This window comes from Aquarana catesbeiana, linkage group LG01 (assembly GCF_042186555.1).
Source record: "Aquarana catesbeiana isolate 2022-GZ linkage group LG01, ASM4218655v1, whole genome shotgun sequence".
In the NCBI taxonomy this organism is placed as follows: domain Eukaryota; kingdom Metazoa; phylum Chordata; class Amphibia; order Anura; family Ranidae; genus Aquarana; species Aquarana catesbeiana.
The window spans coordinates 79331622-79349067 of NC_133324.1; the positions used below are offsets into that span (position 1 = coordinate 79331622).

Genomic DNA, 17446 nt, shown 5'->3' on the forward strand with positions numbered 1-17446 from the left:
CTGCAGTGATGGTTGACTTTCTACAACTTTCTCCCATCTCCCGACTGCATCTCTGGAGCTCAGCCACAGTGATCTTTGGGTTCTTCTTTACCTCTCTCACCAAGGCTCTTCTCCCCCAATAGCTCAGTTAGGCCGGACGGCCAGCTCTAGGAAGGGTTCTAGTCGTCCCAAACGTCTTCTATTTAAGGATTATGGAGGCCACTGTTTTCTTAGGAACCTTAAGTGCAGCAGAAATTTTTTTGTAACCTTGGCCAGATCTGTGCCCGAAAAATCGGCGTGGGGGTCCCCCCAAAATCCACACCAGACCCTTATCTGAGCACGCAGCCCGGCCGGTCAGGAAAGGAGGTGGGGACAAGCGAGCGCCCCCCCCCCCCTCCTGAACCGTACCAGGCCACATGCCCTCAACATGGGGGGTATGTTTTTTGGCTGAGGGGGGCAACCCTGGCCGTTGGTTATCGGGGTCTGCGGGCGGAGGGCTTATTGGAATCTGGGATCCCGCCCCCCACCCTATGTGAATGAGTATGGGGTACATGGTAGCCCTACCCATTCACCTAGGGAAAAAAAGTATCAATAAAAAAAAAAAAACACTACACAGGTTTTAAAATTTAATTTATTAGGCAGCTCTGGGGGTCTTCTTCCGACTTCGGGGTCTTCTTCCGTCTTCTCCCGGTGTTCGGCTTCTTCTCCCGGTCCCCTCCGCTATCTTCTTCCAGCTCTCTTGCTAGCGGGGGCCCGGTCTGCTGCCGGTGTTTTGTCGCCGATGTCACGCCGCTGTCTTGACGCTTCTTCTCGTCTTCCGATGTTGACACGACGCTCTCTCCTGCTGGAATGCTGTGTGCGAGCTGCGCAGCCATTTATATAGGCGGTGACCCCGCCCCATTGTGACGTCACAGTCCCAGCATGCGCAGGGACTCTGGGGTCATGCCCCCTTATGATGCCAGAGTCCCTGCGCATGCTGGGACTGTGACGTCACAAGGGGGCGGGGTCACCGCCTATATAAATGGCTGCACAGCTCGCACACAGCATTCCAGCAGGAGGGAGTGTTGTGTCAACATGAGAAGAAGCAACAAGACAGCGGCGTCAAGACAGCGGCAGCAGACCGGGCCCCCACTAGCAAGAGAGCTGGAAGAAGATAGCGGAGGGTCCCGGGAGAAGAAGCCGGAGGAAGACCCCCGAAGTCAGAAGAAGACCCCCGGAGCCGCCTAATAAATTACTTTTAAAACCTGTGTAGTGTGTGTTTTTTTTTTTTTTATTGATACTTTTTTCCCTAGGTGAATGGGCAGGGGTACCATGTACCCCATACTCATTCACATAGGGTGGGGATCTGGGGGCACCCTTATTAAAGGGGGCGCCCGGATTCCGATAAGCCCATTGCCCGCAAACCCCGACAACCAACGGCCAGGTTTGTCGGGAAGAGGCCCTTGTCCTCATCAACATGGGGACAAGGTGTTTTGGGGAGGGGGGGGGCCGCAGGGCGCCCCCTCCCTCAAAGCACTTACCCCCCAGTTGAGGGCATGCGGCCTGGTACGGTTCAGGAGGGGGGGGGGGCGCTCACTCGTCCCCACCACCTTTCCTGACTGGCCTGGCTGCGTGCTCGGATAAGGGTCTGGTATGGATTTCGGGGGGACCCCCAGGCCAATTTTTCGGAGTAGGGAGTTCCCCTTACAATCCATACCAGACCTAAGGGCCAGGTATGCTCCTGGGAGGGAACCCACGCCGTTTTTTTCATTTAAAATTTGGCATGGCATTCCCCCTCATTATTCATACCAGACAGCTGTCAACACTGCCTGTCGGTCATCGTGAAAGGAAAAAAAAGTTTTCCTTTCCCGATCAGCGAGCTATCTCGGCACTGGCTCCCGCGACGGGGCTCGCAGGTGTCAAATCTCGCTGATAAAAGCGTTGAGATTGACACAATATCACGGTCACCTACTGTATGAGTGTCACAGCAAAGGGTCTGAATACTTAGGACCATGTGATATTTCAGTTTTTCTTTTTTATTAAATCTGCAAATATGTCAACAATTCTGTATTTTTCTGTCAATATGGGGTGCTGTGTGTACATTAATGAGGAAAAAATGAACTGAAATGATTTTAGCAAATGGCTGCAATATAACAAAGAGTGAAAAATTTAAGGGGGTTTGAATACTTTCCTTCCCCACTGTATATAATATACAAATACATAAAATGCACATAAATGATCTAAGAAGAAACTCAAACAACATATATATGCGGACAATGTTTATAAACACTAAAATGTACGTGTGTAATAGACCAAAAAAATGAATGTACTGTGACAATCAAAATATGAGTGAATGATGTCCAATAATGTGAAGGAAAAAATTATTTTAAAAATAAATTTATAGTCCTTAGTGTTTGGACAGGTGAACCAAACAATAAATTGTAGATATCCAAAACGTGGTTCAAAATAACTGACACTTGAACTGGATAACGATGTGACAAAGGAAAACATGCCCAAACTTGATGATAAGTGATCCACCACCAGAGAGTCAAAAGGCTTACCGGAGCAATTGAACCCAAATGAGTGTACACCCAATGGGTCAGTCAGGCTTGTAGGGCCACACACCCAGGGGAAACTGTCTCAGAGGACATGACTTCTAACCAGAAGACCAACTACAACAATGGACCTCAATGGGATAGGTAATAGACAGAGAGCCACATAGATATTTGCTCCAATAGGACAAATTTATGAAAAGGAAGAAGTAGGCACATAGTGTAGTCCCATTTAAATCGGAAGTAATTTATTCAATAAAAAAAGGAGGAAATACACTCACATTTTAGTAGATAAAAAAGCGCTTAGGAACAAAACTCTGACTTCAGCAGAGCGTTCCAGCGCGTTTCGTCTTAAGACATCATCTGGGATGGTATTGCTTCTGGTGGTCTGTTTACGTCAAAAAGTGTAAAGGTTGAGGTCACCAATTTTGAAAAAAAACGCATTATTTTTTACTTTTTGCTATAATAAATATCCCCAAAAAATATTTAAAAAAACATTTTTTTTCCCCTCAGTTTAGGCCGATACGTATTCTTCTACATATTTTTGGTAAAAAAAAAAAAAAAAACGCAATAAGCGTTTATTGATTGGTTTGCGCAAAAGTTATAGCGTCTACAAAATAGGGGATAGTTTATGGCATTTTTATTGATCTTTTTTTTTTTTCTAGTAATGGTGGCGATCGGCGATTTTTATCGTGACTGTGACATTATGGCAGACACATCGGACAATTTTGACACATTTTTGGGACCGTTGGCATTAATACAGCGACCAATGCTAAAAAAATTGCATCGATTTACTGTAAAAATGTCACTGGCAGCGAAGGGGTTAACCACTAGGTGGCGCTGTAGGGGGTTAAGTGTGTCCTAGGGAGTGTTTCTAACGGGGGGGGGGGGGGGGGGCTGTGTGTTACACTACACTGATCGCCGCTCCCGATCACAGGGAGCAGAGATCAGTGACAGTGTCACTAGGCAGAACGGGGAGATGCTTGTTTACATTAGCATCTCCCCGTTCTTCCTCACCGTCAGAGGATCGCGGGTATCCCCGCGGACATCGGGTCCGCGGGACCCGCAATCGCAGTCCCCGAGCTCGAGGCAGCGCGCGCCTGCGAGCCGCTTCTTAAAGGGCAACGTACAGGTACGTTAATCTACCTGTACGTGCCCTTCTGCCGCAGTATATCTGCGTGAGGTGGTCGGGAAGCGGTTAACGTGTGCAAACATAACTGCTGTGCAAAACATATACCTTCTGCCATCTAACTGTCTTTGCCCTCTGGAAGCCCCTAGACGTCTGGTCCGACTTTCTAGGAATTTCAGATAATCATAAAGAAATGGTTTTCCTGCACTGACAGTCAGGACACGCTAGGGGTCGCTCCTCCTACACCACTACAGCTGTTTTCTTCTGTATTTCAGTGATCGGAGAGAAAGAGAAAACCAGCGGGACCGTAAACATCCGCACACGAGATAACAAGGTGCACGGCGAGCGCACAGTCGCAGAATCCATCCAGAGGCTCCTCCAGCTGAAAGAATCCAGATGTAAAAACGCAGAAGAGGAATTTTAACCTTCCTTCCACAGCTCTCCGCAAGGAGGATGACCGCTTTCATATGAAGTACCGGAAACTGAGCCAAACAAAACAAAGGCCTCCATTTAATTTATGTCTCGTGCTCATTAGGGATTTATCTCTCAGGGGACAGTTCTATTTTTATGCTCCGGATTTATGTAACTTTTTCACCTTCTAGATCTTAAATTTTCTTTTTTTTTATATGGAATAATGTAAGATTTGTCATCCGTTTCTTTTGTCTTCTTGATCTGGATACCTGGCCTTTGTGGGTTCTTTCTGAGTGATTGTCCAGGCAAATGCTTCCCAGTAGGATTGATCTTAATGAAGAGATTCAGAAGCTCGGCGAACAATGATTTTGATAATGTTACACCGGTTAGAACAAATTCTCACTGGGAGATGTGTCTAGGCTCTAAATGTACTGCACACATTTAATAAACAGGAGAAATGTCTAAGGATTGTGTCCGTCTTGTACTTTCCCTGGCTGCTTTGTTAATTGCTCCTTCCTTCCTGAGAACCATCTCATGTGAAAAATTTGTGTAAGGATGGTATGTGTTGCATTTGTTTTAAAGCGGTATTAAACCCAAAACCAACAATGTGTTCTATTTTAGCTTACCAATCATTAGATGTGGTGGCTGCATTACTTTTCTTTTGTCACCTTTTCCCTCTGTTTTCACCTGGTGATCTGGCCAGTAACACACCTCCTGTATTAGGCTCGGTACACATCTATGCAGGTTGCTTTTGAGCGTTTCTGCAGCGTTTTTTTTTTTACGTTTTTACAGCGATTTGCAAATTGTGTTTTTTAATGCTTTTTGGGGGGGGGGGGGGGGGGATTTGTTTCTGGGCAGCTTTAACCACTTATTTCGGCCAGCGATTCCCTGCACCATAAGAACAATGCTAAGTGGAAATGAGGGGATGGAAGGTGTAATGACACCCCAAGTATGAAAGGGTTTAAGTCGTTTAGGACATTCCATACCCAAACACAAAGGCAGCTACCGAACACTTCAATCAGCCGAACAAGAAACCCATACAAATAATTCTCCCCCAAATACGAGACAAGATGCTCTATCTTGAGGTTCAAGCAGGAATCAACTCATTTATTTTCACACGTGGACACAACAGATAGAATAACTCAGAGACTCTCTCCCCCCACCCTTGGAAAAGAGGGCGGGTTAAACCGTCCAATGATAATAGACACACAGGTCAGGTGTGTTCAAACTTCTCATCAGTACACAGTCTTATCAGCAGGGGGCTGTTGGGGGAATCCCCCCTCCCTCCATAGAGATACACATCCTGTGATCCAAGGCAGACAGAGACAATAGAACATTGGAATACAGCCCCACCCCAAACTAGCACAGCAAGTAGTACACAACAGCATGAGACAACACACAACATTGTGAAGCAGTCACTATCTGTAATATGGCACATACGGGGTTCCCAGAGTTCTGTGTTTTGGGGGGACATGGGCTTGAATCCTAAGTAACATTACTTCCAGGGTCCCCAGGCATACAGCTCACAAAGAGCACCGTTCCCCCAAATGCCAGGGCCCATAATCGGTCGGCAAGAGGCTGGCATTCAGTCGCCTCCAAAAGCCTTTGTCCTGGCTAGGTCTGTCACAGAAGGCGCGTGAAAAATTAGTTATGCCCATACAAGGGCAAGTGATCAAAGTAGGCTAACGTGTTTCAAGGTGTTTCCTCTTCATCAGAGCCTTGGAAAGTAAAAGAAAGTCTGTAGGATGTGGTAGATATACATGGAGAGGGGTGGCTGATTAGGAGATGTATCCCATAGTGGGTGATGTATTCTCCTTTACTCCAGAGGTATCCACATCACATCACTCTATATAAGTCACTCACTATGGAGTATATCTCCTAATCAGCTACCCCTGTCCCATGTATATCTGCCACATCCTACAGACTTTCTTTTACTTTCCAAGGCTCTGATGAAGAGGGAATACCTCGAAACGCATTAGCCTACCTTGCTCATTTGCCCTTGTATGGGCATAACTAATTTTTAATGAATATCTTGTAACCTAGTTTGTATGAATTCTTAGTAATTTCTTTGTACTCATCTATTTTGTTTATGAATAAACTATATCACTTTGATTCATGCGTTAGATCACGCGCCTTCCATCCCCTCATTTCCACTCAGCCTCTTTTGGACCACCCCTTGTCAGTTTAGGCAGCGGGACACGCATGATCATCCTATACTACTTACCATTCGAAATGACTACTATTTTACATTAATACCGCCTGCACGAGCGCAGGAGAAACACTTTTTCTGTTTATTCCGTAAGAACAATCTCAGCGCCAGTTCAGCCACTTGATCGTTCTTACATTCCCTCCCGCTGTCCTCAGGTGCTTCTTCCGGCTCGCCCATGCGATTGGCGAGCCGGAGAATGAATCGGTCACCGCGGGAAGTTGTGCATAGAGATTTCTGGTGACCAGATCCCCAGTCATCTCTATGACCCTCGGAGGCCTGGGCGCGACGTTATGATGTCACGTCCGGACCGACAAAAGTAAACATTGCTGGGGACGTGGCTGGAAAGGCTGAGACTGTTTTTTTTTTTTTTTTTTTTTTTTGATCTTGGTCTTTCCAGCCTGAAGGAGAGATGTGGGGTCTTATAGACCCCACATCTCTCCATAAAGAGGACCTGTCATGCACTATTCCCATTACAAGGGATGTTTACATTCCTTGCAATAGGAATAAAAGTGATAAAAATAAAAGCAAAATAGACGACCAAAAAAAAAAATGTAAAGCTCCCCCCGTGCTCGCGCACAGAAGCGAACGCATACGTAAGTCATGCACACATATGTAAACGGCGTTCAAATGACACATGTTAGGTATCGCCACATGCGTTAGAGCGAGAGCAACAATTCGAGCCCAAGACCTCCTCTGTAAACTCTAAACTGGTAACCTGTAAAAAAAATTAAATTGTCTCCTATGGAGATTTTTAAGTGCCAAAGTTTGGTGCCATTCCACAAGTGTGCGCAATTTTAAAGCATGACATGTTGGGTATCTATTTACTCGGCGTAACATCATCTTTCACATTATATAAAAAAAATTGGGCTAACTTTACTGTTTACTTTACCATGTGACGTTAAAAGGCAACAACAACTTCCCTAGAGTCTCTGCTAAAAAAAAAAAAACAAAAAAAAAAACAGCGGTTTAGACATTAATGGCTGTGTGTTGAGTTATTTTGAGGGGACAACAAATTTACACTGTTATACAAGCTGTATGTCATTTCTTCAGTGTTGACATATGAAAAGGTATAATAAAATATTTACAAAAATGTGAGGGGTGTACTCACTTTTGTGAGATACTGTACTGTATATTAATTAAAGTCAAACATAATACAATTATATATAAAAATATAAAAATTTTTTAAAACCTATCATTTTCGATGCATCCTGAATTTTCGCTTTCAGTTTCAGCACCAAAATTTCCATTCGGTGCACCTTTAGTTTTGAATGCATTTGTTCATTAAAAAAAGTAATTTCATCCTATTTGTTATGTTGAACCGATTTAGTTTTCGGAACTCATTTCGGATTTTCGACATTCGTTTCATATATTCGTTGGTCTGAGTGGTTTCAAAAAGGTTTTCAGTTTTCCTGGAAGATTGCTATATGTTCTATACATTATTGAATCGTACAGGTTTGAATCGAAAGGATTCAATATTTTTGGGCGCTAGTCTATCCCACCAAGAGAAATGGCATGAGCGGATTGGACAATATCGGCTGCCATCATGTGCATCTGAAATAACGAATGGAACAAAATTTGGATCCATTCGTCATCTGAATCATCAAACGAATTACTATGTCCATTTGGGGATACATATATATATATATATATATACATACATCTCCGAAAAAAATACACACACACACACACAAAATATATATATATATATATATATATATATATACTGAGCAAAATTATAAACGCAACACTTTTGTGTTTGCCCCTATTTATCATGAGCTGAACTCAAAGATCTACAACTTTTTCTATGTACACAAAAGGCCTATTTCTCTCAAATATTGTTCACAAATCTGTCTAAATCTGTAAAAAAATTAATTAGGAAGGTCTGCGCTTAGGACCTGTGTGAAGGTTGCAGCCTCCCCAAAAAAACCCCTGTAAGAGGGCTCTAGAATATAAAAAGAAAGAAGATGTGAAGGGGCGAGTGGCCCTACCTACCCTGTTTCCCCGAAAATAAGACCTAGCGTGATTGTCGGTGATGGCTGCAATATAAGCCCTACCCTGTTTCCCCGAAAATAAGCCCTACCCTGAAAATAAGACCTACAAGGACCTTAACTAGGGCTTATATTGCAGCCATCACTGACAATCACGCTAGGTCTTATTTTCGGGGAAACGGTATATGTCAGATAGCGCTCTACCAAATCACTCTATAGTGGCTAAGTATTAAAAGACACAGTGTTATTGTGGAATAAATTATAACAAAACAGTTTCCATAAAGGTGATAGTGTAATGCCCCGTACACACGGTCGGATTTTCTGATGGAAAATGTCCGATCAGAGCGTGTTGTCGGAAATTCCGACCGTGTGTGGGCTCCATCGGACATTTTCCATCGGATTTTCCGACACACAAAGTTTGAGAGCAGGATATAAAATTTTCCGACAACAAAATCCGTTGTCGGAAATTCCGATCGTGTGTACACAAATCCGACGGACAAAGTGCCACGCATGCTCAGAATAAATAAAGAGATGAAAGCTATTGGCCACTGCCCCGTTTATAGTCCCGACGTACATGTTTTACGTCACCGCGTTTAAAACGATCGGATTTTCCGACAACTTTGTGTGACCGTGTGTATGCAAGACAAGTTTGAGCCAACATCCGTCTGAAAAAATCCTAGGATTTTGTTGTCGGAATGTCCGATCAATGTCCGACCGTGTGTACGGGGCATAATAGTTATCACACTTCACCTACCCCAATAGGTGAGTACTAAAACCCTCTAGGTGTGGACACCAGTCCTACACAGGAGAAGTTATCACCAAAAATGTAATGGCTTACAAATTAGTGTATAAAACATCCAGATATGAATATCATGATAGTATAGTGATCCTCTGCTTGTAACAGTGCGTATAGTGTCCAAGCCCAAAATACAGGATGTGAGTGAACCAAATCCAAATAAAAATGCAAAAAACCACACCAAAAAACAAAAAAAGTTTTATAAAAAAAAAAAAAATTGCACCAAAATGTAATTATCGCACCATATACAAAAACATATAAGTGTTTACATATAGTGTCCCAATCATAAAATCAAGGTGTATATAAACCCAAGATGCAAAAGAAAAACCAAAAAAAATTTAAAAAAAAAAAAAAAATCGCACCAAAAAAAACAGAAAAAAAAATGCAAAAATCGCACCAAAATTACAAATTACACCAAGATGCAGTTTATCGCACCCTGTACAAAAGACACATAGGTGCGTTCATCCCAATGAAGGTGACTATTCCTGTTTAGAGGAATTGTATAACTTGTTTTTTGGTGCGATTCTTTGCATTTTTATTTGGATTTGGTTCACTCACATCCTGTATTTTGGGCTTGGACACTATACGCACTGTTGCAAGCAGAGGATCACTATACTATCATGATATTCATGTCTGGATGTTTTATACACTAATTTGTAAGCCATTACATTTTTGGTGATAACTTCTCCTGTGTAGGACTGGTGTCCACACCTAGAGGGTTTTAGTACTCACCTACTGGGGTAGGTGAAGTGTGATAACTATTACACTATCTCCTTTATGGAAACTGTTTTGTTATAATTTATTCCACAATAACACTGTGTCTTTTAATACTTAGCCACTATAGAGTGATTTGGTAGAGCACTATCTGACATATAGGTAGTGCCACTGGCCCTTTACATCTTCTTTCTGTCTAAATCTGTGTTAGTGAGTTTGTGCAGAAATTCTGTGGTTATGCAAACCACAGCAACTGTCCAATTGTTGCAGCAGCTGTCCTGGTGGCTGGTCTCAGACGATCTTGGAGGTGAAGATGCTGGATGTGGAGGTCCTGGGCTGGTGTGGTTACACGCGGTCTGCGGTTGTAAGGCCGGTCGGATGCACTGCCAAAATCTCTGAAACTTTTTTGGAGACAGCTTATGGTAGAGAAATAAACATTCAATTCAAGGGCAACAGCTCTGGTGGACATTCCTGCAGTCAGCATGCCAATTGCATGCTCCCTCAAAACTAGGGATGAGCTTCGTGTTCGAGTCGAACCCATGTTCGACTCGAACATCGGCTGTTCGATCGTTCGCCGAATTGCGAACGTTATGGGCCGTTCGCGCTAAATTCGTGTGGCGCGTCACGGCCCATAATTCACTGCGGCATCGCAGTGCATTGCTGGCTGATGATTGGCCAAGCATGCACTATGACCCGCGTGCTTGGCCAATCACAGCGCCGTCAGTAGAGAGAGCTGTAATTGGCCAAAGCCAGGGTGGCTTTGGCCAATTATGGCTCAGGGGATTTAGTACACACCCCACACTATATAAGGCCGCCTGCACGGCGGCCCTGTGTAGTGTGTGTTCCGGTGTGCTGAGAGATAGAGAGAGAGAGAGACAGTGTCATTTGATTTGAGTTAGATAGATTAGGCAGAACAGTCAGTCAGTTAGCTGCACTTACAGTGTATTGTGTATATATATGCATCCCAGGTGTTGCATATATATATATACACTGTATTCAGTTTAGCTAGATCCGTTCCTGTTATCTTCTATCTAGACTATTTACATTTAATGCAGTGCGTCCTGCTCACAGTGTTCAGCTAGATCCGTTCCTGCTATTTACATTTAGTGCAGTGCGTCCTGCTCACAGTGTTCAGCTAGATCCGTTCCTGCTATTTACATTTAGTGCAGTGCGTCCTGCTCACAGTGTTCAGCTAGATCCGTTCCTGTTATCTTCTAGACTATTTACATTTAGTGCAGTGCGTCCTGCTCACAGTGTTCAGCTAGATCCGTTCCTGTTATCTTCTAGACTATTTACATTTAGTGCAGTGCGTCCTGCTCACAGTGTTCAGCTAGATCCGTTCCTGTTATCTTCTAGACTATTTACATTTAGTGCAGTGCGTCCTGCTCACAGTGTTCAGCTAGATCCGTTCCTGTTATCTTCTAGACTATTTACATTTAGTGCAGTGCGTCCTGCTCACAGTGTTCAGCTAGATCCGTTCCTGTTAAATTCCTACTGACAGGCAGGCTTGTCTGGTTACAGTATATAAAGCTACCTGAAGAAAATTACAGGTGTTCTATTTGATCCTATTAGTACCACGGTCAGGCAGCTAGACTATTTACATTTAGTACAGTGCGTCCTGCTCACAGTGTTCAGCTAGATCCGTTACTGTTATCTTCCTACTGACAGGCAGGCTTGTCTGGTTACAGTATATAAAGCTACCTGAAGAAAATTACAGGTGTTCTATTTGATCCTATTAGTACCACGGTCAGGCAGCTAGACTATTTACATTTAGTACAGTGCGTCCTGCTCACAGTGTACAGCTAGATCCGTTCCTGTTATCTTCCTACTGACAGGCAGGCTTGTCTGGTTACAGTATATAAAGCTACCTGAAGAAAATTACAGGTGTTCTATTTGATCCTATTAGTACCACGGTCAGGCAGCTAGACTATTTACATTTAGTACAGTGCGTCCTGCTCACAGTGTACAGCTAGATCCGTTCCTGTTATCTTCCTACTGACAGGCAGGCTTGTCTGGTTACAGTATATAAAGCTACCTGAAGAAAATTACAGGTGTTCTATTTGATCCTATTAGTACCACGGTCAGGCAGCTAGACTATTTACATTTAGTACAGTGCGTCCTGCTCACAGTGTTCAGCTAGATCCGTTCCTGTTATCTTCCTACTGACAGGCAGGCTTGTCTGGTTACAGTATATAAAGCTACCTGAAGAAAATTACAGGTGTTCTATTTGATCCTATTAGTACCACGGTCAGGCAGCTAGACTATTTACATTTAGTACAGTGCGTCCTGCTCACAGTGTTCAGCTAGATCCGTTCCTGTTATCTTCCTACTGACAGGCAGGCTTGTCTGGTTACAGTATATAAAGCTACTTGAAGAAAATTACAGGTGTTCTATCCCAGCTTAGTGCAGCTACAGGCCATTAGTATGTCTGGAAGGCCAAGAAGGAGAGGCAGACAGTCACAAGCCAATAAGAGAGGGCAAGCAGGCTCTGTGTCTAGTGCTGGTCGTGGAGACGGTGCATCCTCATCAGCACGTGGCCATGGGACACGCTTGGCCTTTTTTTCGGCAGCTGGCCGCGTTGAGCCGCAACATGCGGAAGACTTGGTCGAGTGGATGACCAAGCCGTCCTCATCCTCCTCATCCTCTCTCACCCATGCCCAGGGTGCTTTGTCTGGCAAAGCAGCGGCCTCTTCCCTCAGCTCAATGTCATCAGTGACTCCTTCCCTAGCTCCACCATGTCCTCATGAGGATTCCCTCGAACTGTTTGACCACAGTGTTGGGTACATGCTCCAGGAGGATGCCCAGCGTTTGGAAGGCTCTGATGACGATACTGAGCTCGATGAAGGCAGTAACATGAGCGCGGACAGAGGGGGTGCCCAAGAAGGACAGCAATCTGGCAGTCATGCTCCCCCTGCTGCAGCATACTGCCAGGTTTGCTCCAGTGATGAGGAGGGAGGGGATGATGAGGTCACTGACTCAACGTGGGTGCCTGATAGGAGAGAGGAGGAGGAGGAGGAGGAGGAGGCGGCAGCACATCACCAACGAGGCAGGATGCCCTCCAGGGGCCAGCCTAAGGGCAGCACATTGACTGCATCACACCCCAAAGCTCCACATGTGCAGGGCGCTGCAGTCTCTGCGCGTTATTCAAAAAGTTCTTTGGTGTGGGCCTTTTTTGAGACGAGTGCATCAGATCGCACCGCTGCTATTTGCAACATATGTCTCAAGCGTATCTCGCGTGGCCAAAACATCTCCCGCTTGGGTACCACATGCTTGACCAGACATATGTTGACCTGCCATGCAGTTCGTTGGCAAGCGTATCTAAAAGACCCACACCAAAGAACAAAGAGGATCTCTCCTTGCTCCTCATCAGCTGAGATTTCCAACCCCACTAGACCTTCAGTCCTCTCTGAGACCTGCAGTGAGAGGAATGAAGGTGTAGAATTAGGTGTGTCACAGCCAAGTACTTGTGGGCAATCTGCTTTTGGTACACCGACGTCAGATTGTACCAGGCAAATTTCCCTGCCCCAGCTGCTGCACCGCCGAAAGAAGTTTGCTCCCAGCCATCCACATGCCCAGCGGTTGAATGCTAGCTTGGCAAAATTGCTAGCACTTCAACTGCTGCCTTTTCAGTTGGTAGACTCTGCCCCCTTCCGTGAGTTTGTGGAATGTGCGGTTCCTCAGTGGCAGGTACCCAAACGCCACTTTTTCTCACGGAAGGCGATTCCGGCTCTCTACCGGCATGTGGAAGGCAATGTCCATGCCTCGCTGGACAGGGCGGTCAGCGGTAAGGTGCATATTACCGCTGACTCATGGTCCAGCAGGCATGGACAGGGACGTTACCTAAGTTTCACGGCGCATTGGGTGACTCTGCTGGCAGCTGGGAAGGATGCAGGACAAGGTGCAGTAGTGTTGGAGGTTGTTCCGCCACCACGCCTCCAAAATGCTGATTGTGACACACCTCTCTCCTCCACCCCCTCCTCTTCTTCTTCCTCCATGGCCTCTTCCTCGGAACCAGCGGTGCTCCGTAGGCGTTCAAGGGGCTACGCAAGTACGCAGGCCAAAAGATGCCATGCGGTGCTTGAGCTGGTGTGCTTGGGGGACAGGAGCCACACTGGGGCAGAGGTTCTGTCAGCTCTGCAGGGGCAGGTTCAGAGGTGGTTGACGCCACGCCAACTTAAGGCAGGAATGGTGGTTTGCGACAATGGCACCAACCTCCTCTCTGCCCTCCGACAGGGACAAATGACCCATGTGCCCTGTTTGGCTCACGTCCTTAACTTGGTGGTGCAGCGGTTCTTGGGCAGGTACCCGGGCTTACAGGATGTCCTGAGGCAGGCCAGGAAAGTCTGTGTGCATTTCCGCCGGTCATATAATGCCAGTGCTCGGCTGACGGACCTCCAAAAGGAGTTTAACCTGCCCAAGAACCGCCTAATCTGTGACATGCCCACCAGGTGGAACTCAACGTTGGCCATGCTGCAGCGGCTGCACACGCAGCAGAGGGCCATCAATGAGTACCTGTGCGACTATGGCACCAGGACAGGGTCAGGGGAGCTTGGTTTTTTTTCCCCACGCCAGTGGGCCATGATCAGGGATGCATGCACTGTCCTGTCACCATTCGAGGAGGCCACAAGGATGGTGAGCAGTGACAGTGCATGCATCAGTGACACTGTCCCCCTTGTCCACCTGTTGGAGCACACGCTGCGTGGAATAATGGACAGGGCACTTGAGGCAGAACAGAGGCAGGAAGAGGAGGACTTCCTTAGCTCTCAAGGCCCCCTTTATCCAGACAGTGTTCCTGCGTGCCCGCCGATCACACAGGAAGAGGACGAGGAGGAAGAGGAGGAGGAGGAAGATTGTGTCAGTATGGAGGTGGAGCCTGGCACTCAGCATCAGCAGCAGTCTTTAAGGGATCAGTCCCAAGAAACACATGGACTTGTACGTGGCTGGGAGGAGGTGGCTGCGGACCATGTCGTTCTTAGTGACCCAGAGGACTCCGGACCAAATGCCTCAGCAAACCTACGCTGCATGGCCTCCCTGATCCTGCAAAGCCTGCGTAAGGATCCTCGTATTCGTGGTATCAAGGAGAAGGACCAATACTGGCTGGCAACCCTCCTTGATCCACGTTACAAGGGTAAGGTTGCGGACCTTATCTTGCCATCGCAGAGGGAGCAGAGGATGAAACATCTTCGGGAGGCCTTGCAGAAAGGTCTGTGCAACGCGTTCCCAGAGACTGGGAGGTTACAAACTCCTGTTTCTGGACAACGTGTTGCTGAGGCTTCGGTCAGTCAAAGAAGGAGCGGTGGAGAAGGTGGCCGTCTGACCGATGCGTTCAGACAATTTTTTGGTCCGCAGCCCCAAGGTATGATCGGTTCCAGCAACCATCGCCAGCGTCTGTTTTACATGGTGCAGGAATACCTAGGGGCAAGATCAGACTTGGACACCTTTCCCACCGAAAATCCTCTGGGTTACTGGGTCTTGAGGATGGATCACTGGCCAGAGCTTGCACAGTATGCAATTGAGCTACTGGCCTGTCCTGCATCCAGCGTTCTTTCGGAACGCACATTCAGTGCTGCTGGAGGCGTGGTAACCGATCACAGGGTGCGTCTGTCCACCGACTCGGTCGATCGGCTGACCTTCATAAAAATGAATGAGTCTTGGATCACCACCAGCTACCAAGCACCTGATGCTGATGTAACCGAATAATTTTTTTTGAAATCTCAGATCCCTTCAAAGACTGCCTATGCTGATGCTGAGTGACTATCCCTGAGTAATTATCCTCTTCCTCCTCAATCATCACGCTGATAGCTTGTAAGAACATTTTTGGTTCTGGGCGCCACCACCAGTGCCTAAGGCACAATTTTTCAGCCCCTGTTTAACAGGGGCGTGTAATTACAATTTTTGATGTAATACTTTGCAGCAGGGCTCGTTCCTGCATTCCAACTAGAGTGTCTGTGAGGGGTTGCAGTGTTGTGGCACCAGCACCAGTGCCTAGGGCCCAATTTTTCTGCCCCTGTCTAACAGGGGCGTGTAATTACAATTTTTGATGCAATACTTTGCAGCAGGGCTCGTTCCTGCGTTCCAACTAGAGTGTCTGTGAGGGGTTGCAGTGTTGTGGCACCAGCACCAGTGCCTAAGGCCCAATTTTTCTGCCCCTGTCTAACAGGGGCGTGTAATTACAATTTTTGATGCAATACTTTGCAGCAGGGCTCGTTCCTGCGTTCCAACTAGAGTGTCTGTGAGGGGTTGCAGTGTTGTGGCACCAGCACCAGTGCCTAAGGCCCAATTTTTCTGCCCCTGTCTAACAGGGGCGTGTAATTACAATTTTTGAAGCAATAATTTGCAGCAGGGCTCGTTCCTGCGTTCCAACTAGAGTGTCTGTGAGGGGTTGCAGTGTTGTGGCACCAGCACCAGTGCCTAAGGCCTAATTTTTCAGCTCCTGTTCAACAGGGGCATGTAATTACAATTCTTGATCTAATATTTCACAGCAGGGCCCTGTGAGGGCTTACAGTGTTGTGGCCACAGCAACACCTAAGGCCCAAATTTCTGCTGAGTATATAGGGCAGGACCCTACTTTCAAACATCTAACTTACAAACGACTCCTACTTGCAAACGGAAGGAGACAACAGGAAGTGAGATGAAATCTACCCCTAGGAAGGGAAATTCTCTCCTGTAAGAGTTAATATGGGAAAACAATTTCTCCTTTCCACTGATGCTTTCCAATCCTTGTTCCACAAAAAAACCCAAATTTTCAAAAAACATTTTTCATTGGGACAAAAAAGTGAGGTGAAATCTTCTGAAGAGGAGGAAAGACAGCAAAACAAATGTCACAGGGGTGATAACCCTTCCCTATGTTTTCCAAAAAGCTTAGAAAAGATTTTTTGGCTGGAGCTAAACACGTTAAAAATGTTCAAAATTACAAACAGATTCTACTTAACAACAAACCTACAGTCCCTGTCTTGTTTGCACCGCCTGTATACTGCTGTTCAGAGTATATAGGGCCTGGTGGCCCCACACCTTTCCTTATTTTAATTTGGGTGCGGGGTTCCCCTTAATATCCATACAAGACCCAAAGGGCCTGGTAATGGACTGGGGGGTACCCATGCCGTTTGTCTCACTGATTTTCATCCATATTGCCATGACCCGACATGACATTAAACCCGCAAGCAGTTTTAAATGAGATTTTTTCCTTTAAAAATGACATTTGGTGCAGGGACTGTTCTAAACATGGGAAACATGCGTCACTTTACAGGCATACTATAGACACCCCCCAGGTACGATATTTAAAGGAATATTTCACTTTTTTTTTTTTACTTTAAGCATCATTAAAATCACTGCTCCCGAAAAAACGGCCGTTTTTAAAAGTTTTTTTTGCATTGATACATGTCCCCTGGGGTAGGACCCGGGTCCCCAAACCCTTTTTAGGACAATACCATGCAAATTAGCCTTTAAAATGAGCACTTTTGATTTCGAACGTTCGAGTCCCATAGACGTCAATGGGGTTCTAACGTTCGTGCGAACTTTCGGTCCGTTCGCGGGTTCTGGTGCGAACCGAACCGGGGGGTGTTCGGCTCATCCCTACTCAAAACTTACAACATCGGTGGCATTGTGCTGTGTGATAAAACTGCACATTTTAGAGTGGCCTTTTATTGTGGCCAGTCCAAGGCACACCTGTGCAATAATCATGCTGTCTAA

General features: G+C 45.9%; 1 protein-coding gene across 1 annotated transcript in view; it reads left to right on the forward strand.

The window, feature by feature from the left end:
- TARS1 (threonyl-tRNA synthetase 1) overlaps positions 1-4515 on the forward strand; it is a 94135-nt gene extending 89620 nt beyond the window's left edge. Inside the window, exon 19 of the mRNA XM_073620822.1 lies at positions 3915-4515. Coding sequence (XP_073476923.1) covers positions 3915-4063 — 149 coding nt within the window. The 3' untranslated portion in view covers positions 4064-4515. The remainder of the gene's footprint in view (positions 1-3914) is intronic.
- The last annotated feature ends 12931 nt before the right edge of the window (positions 4516-17446 follow it).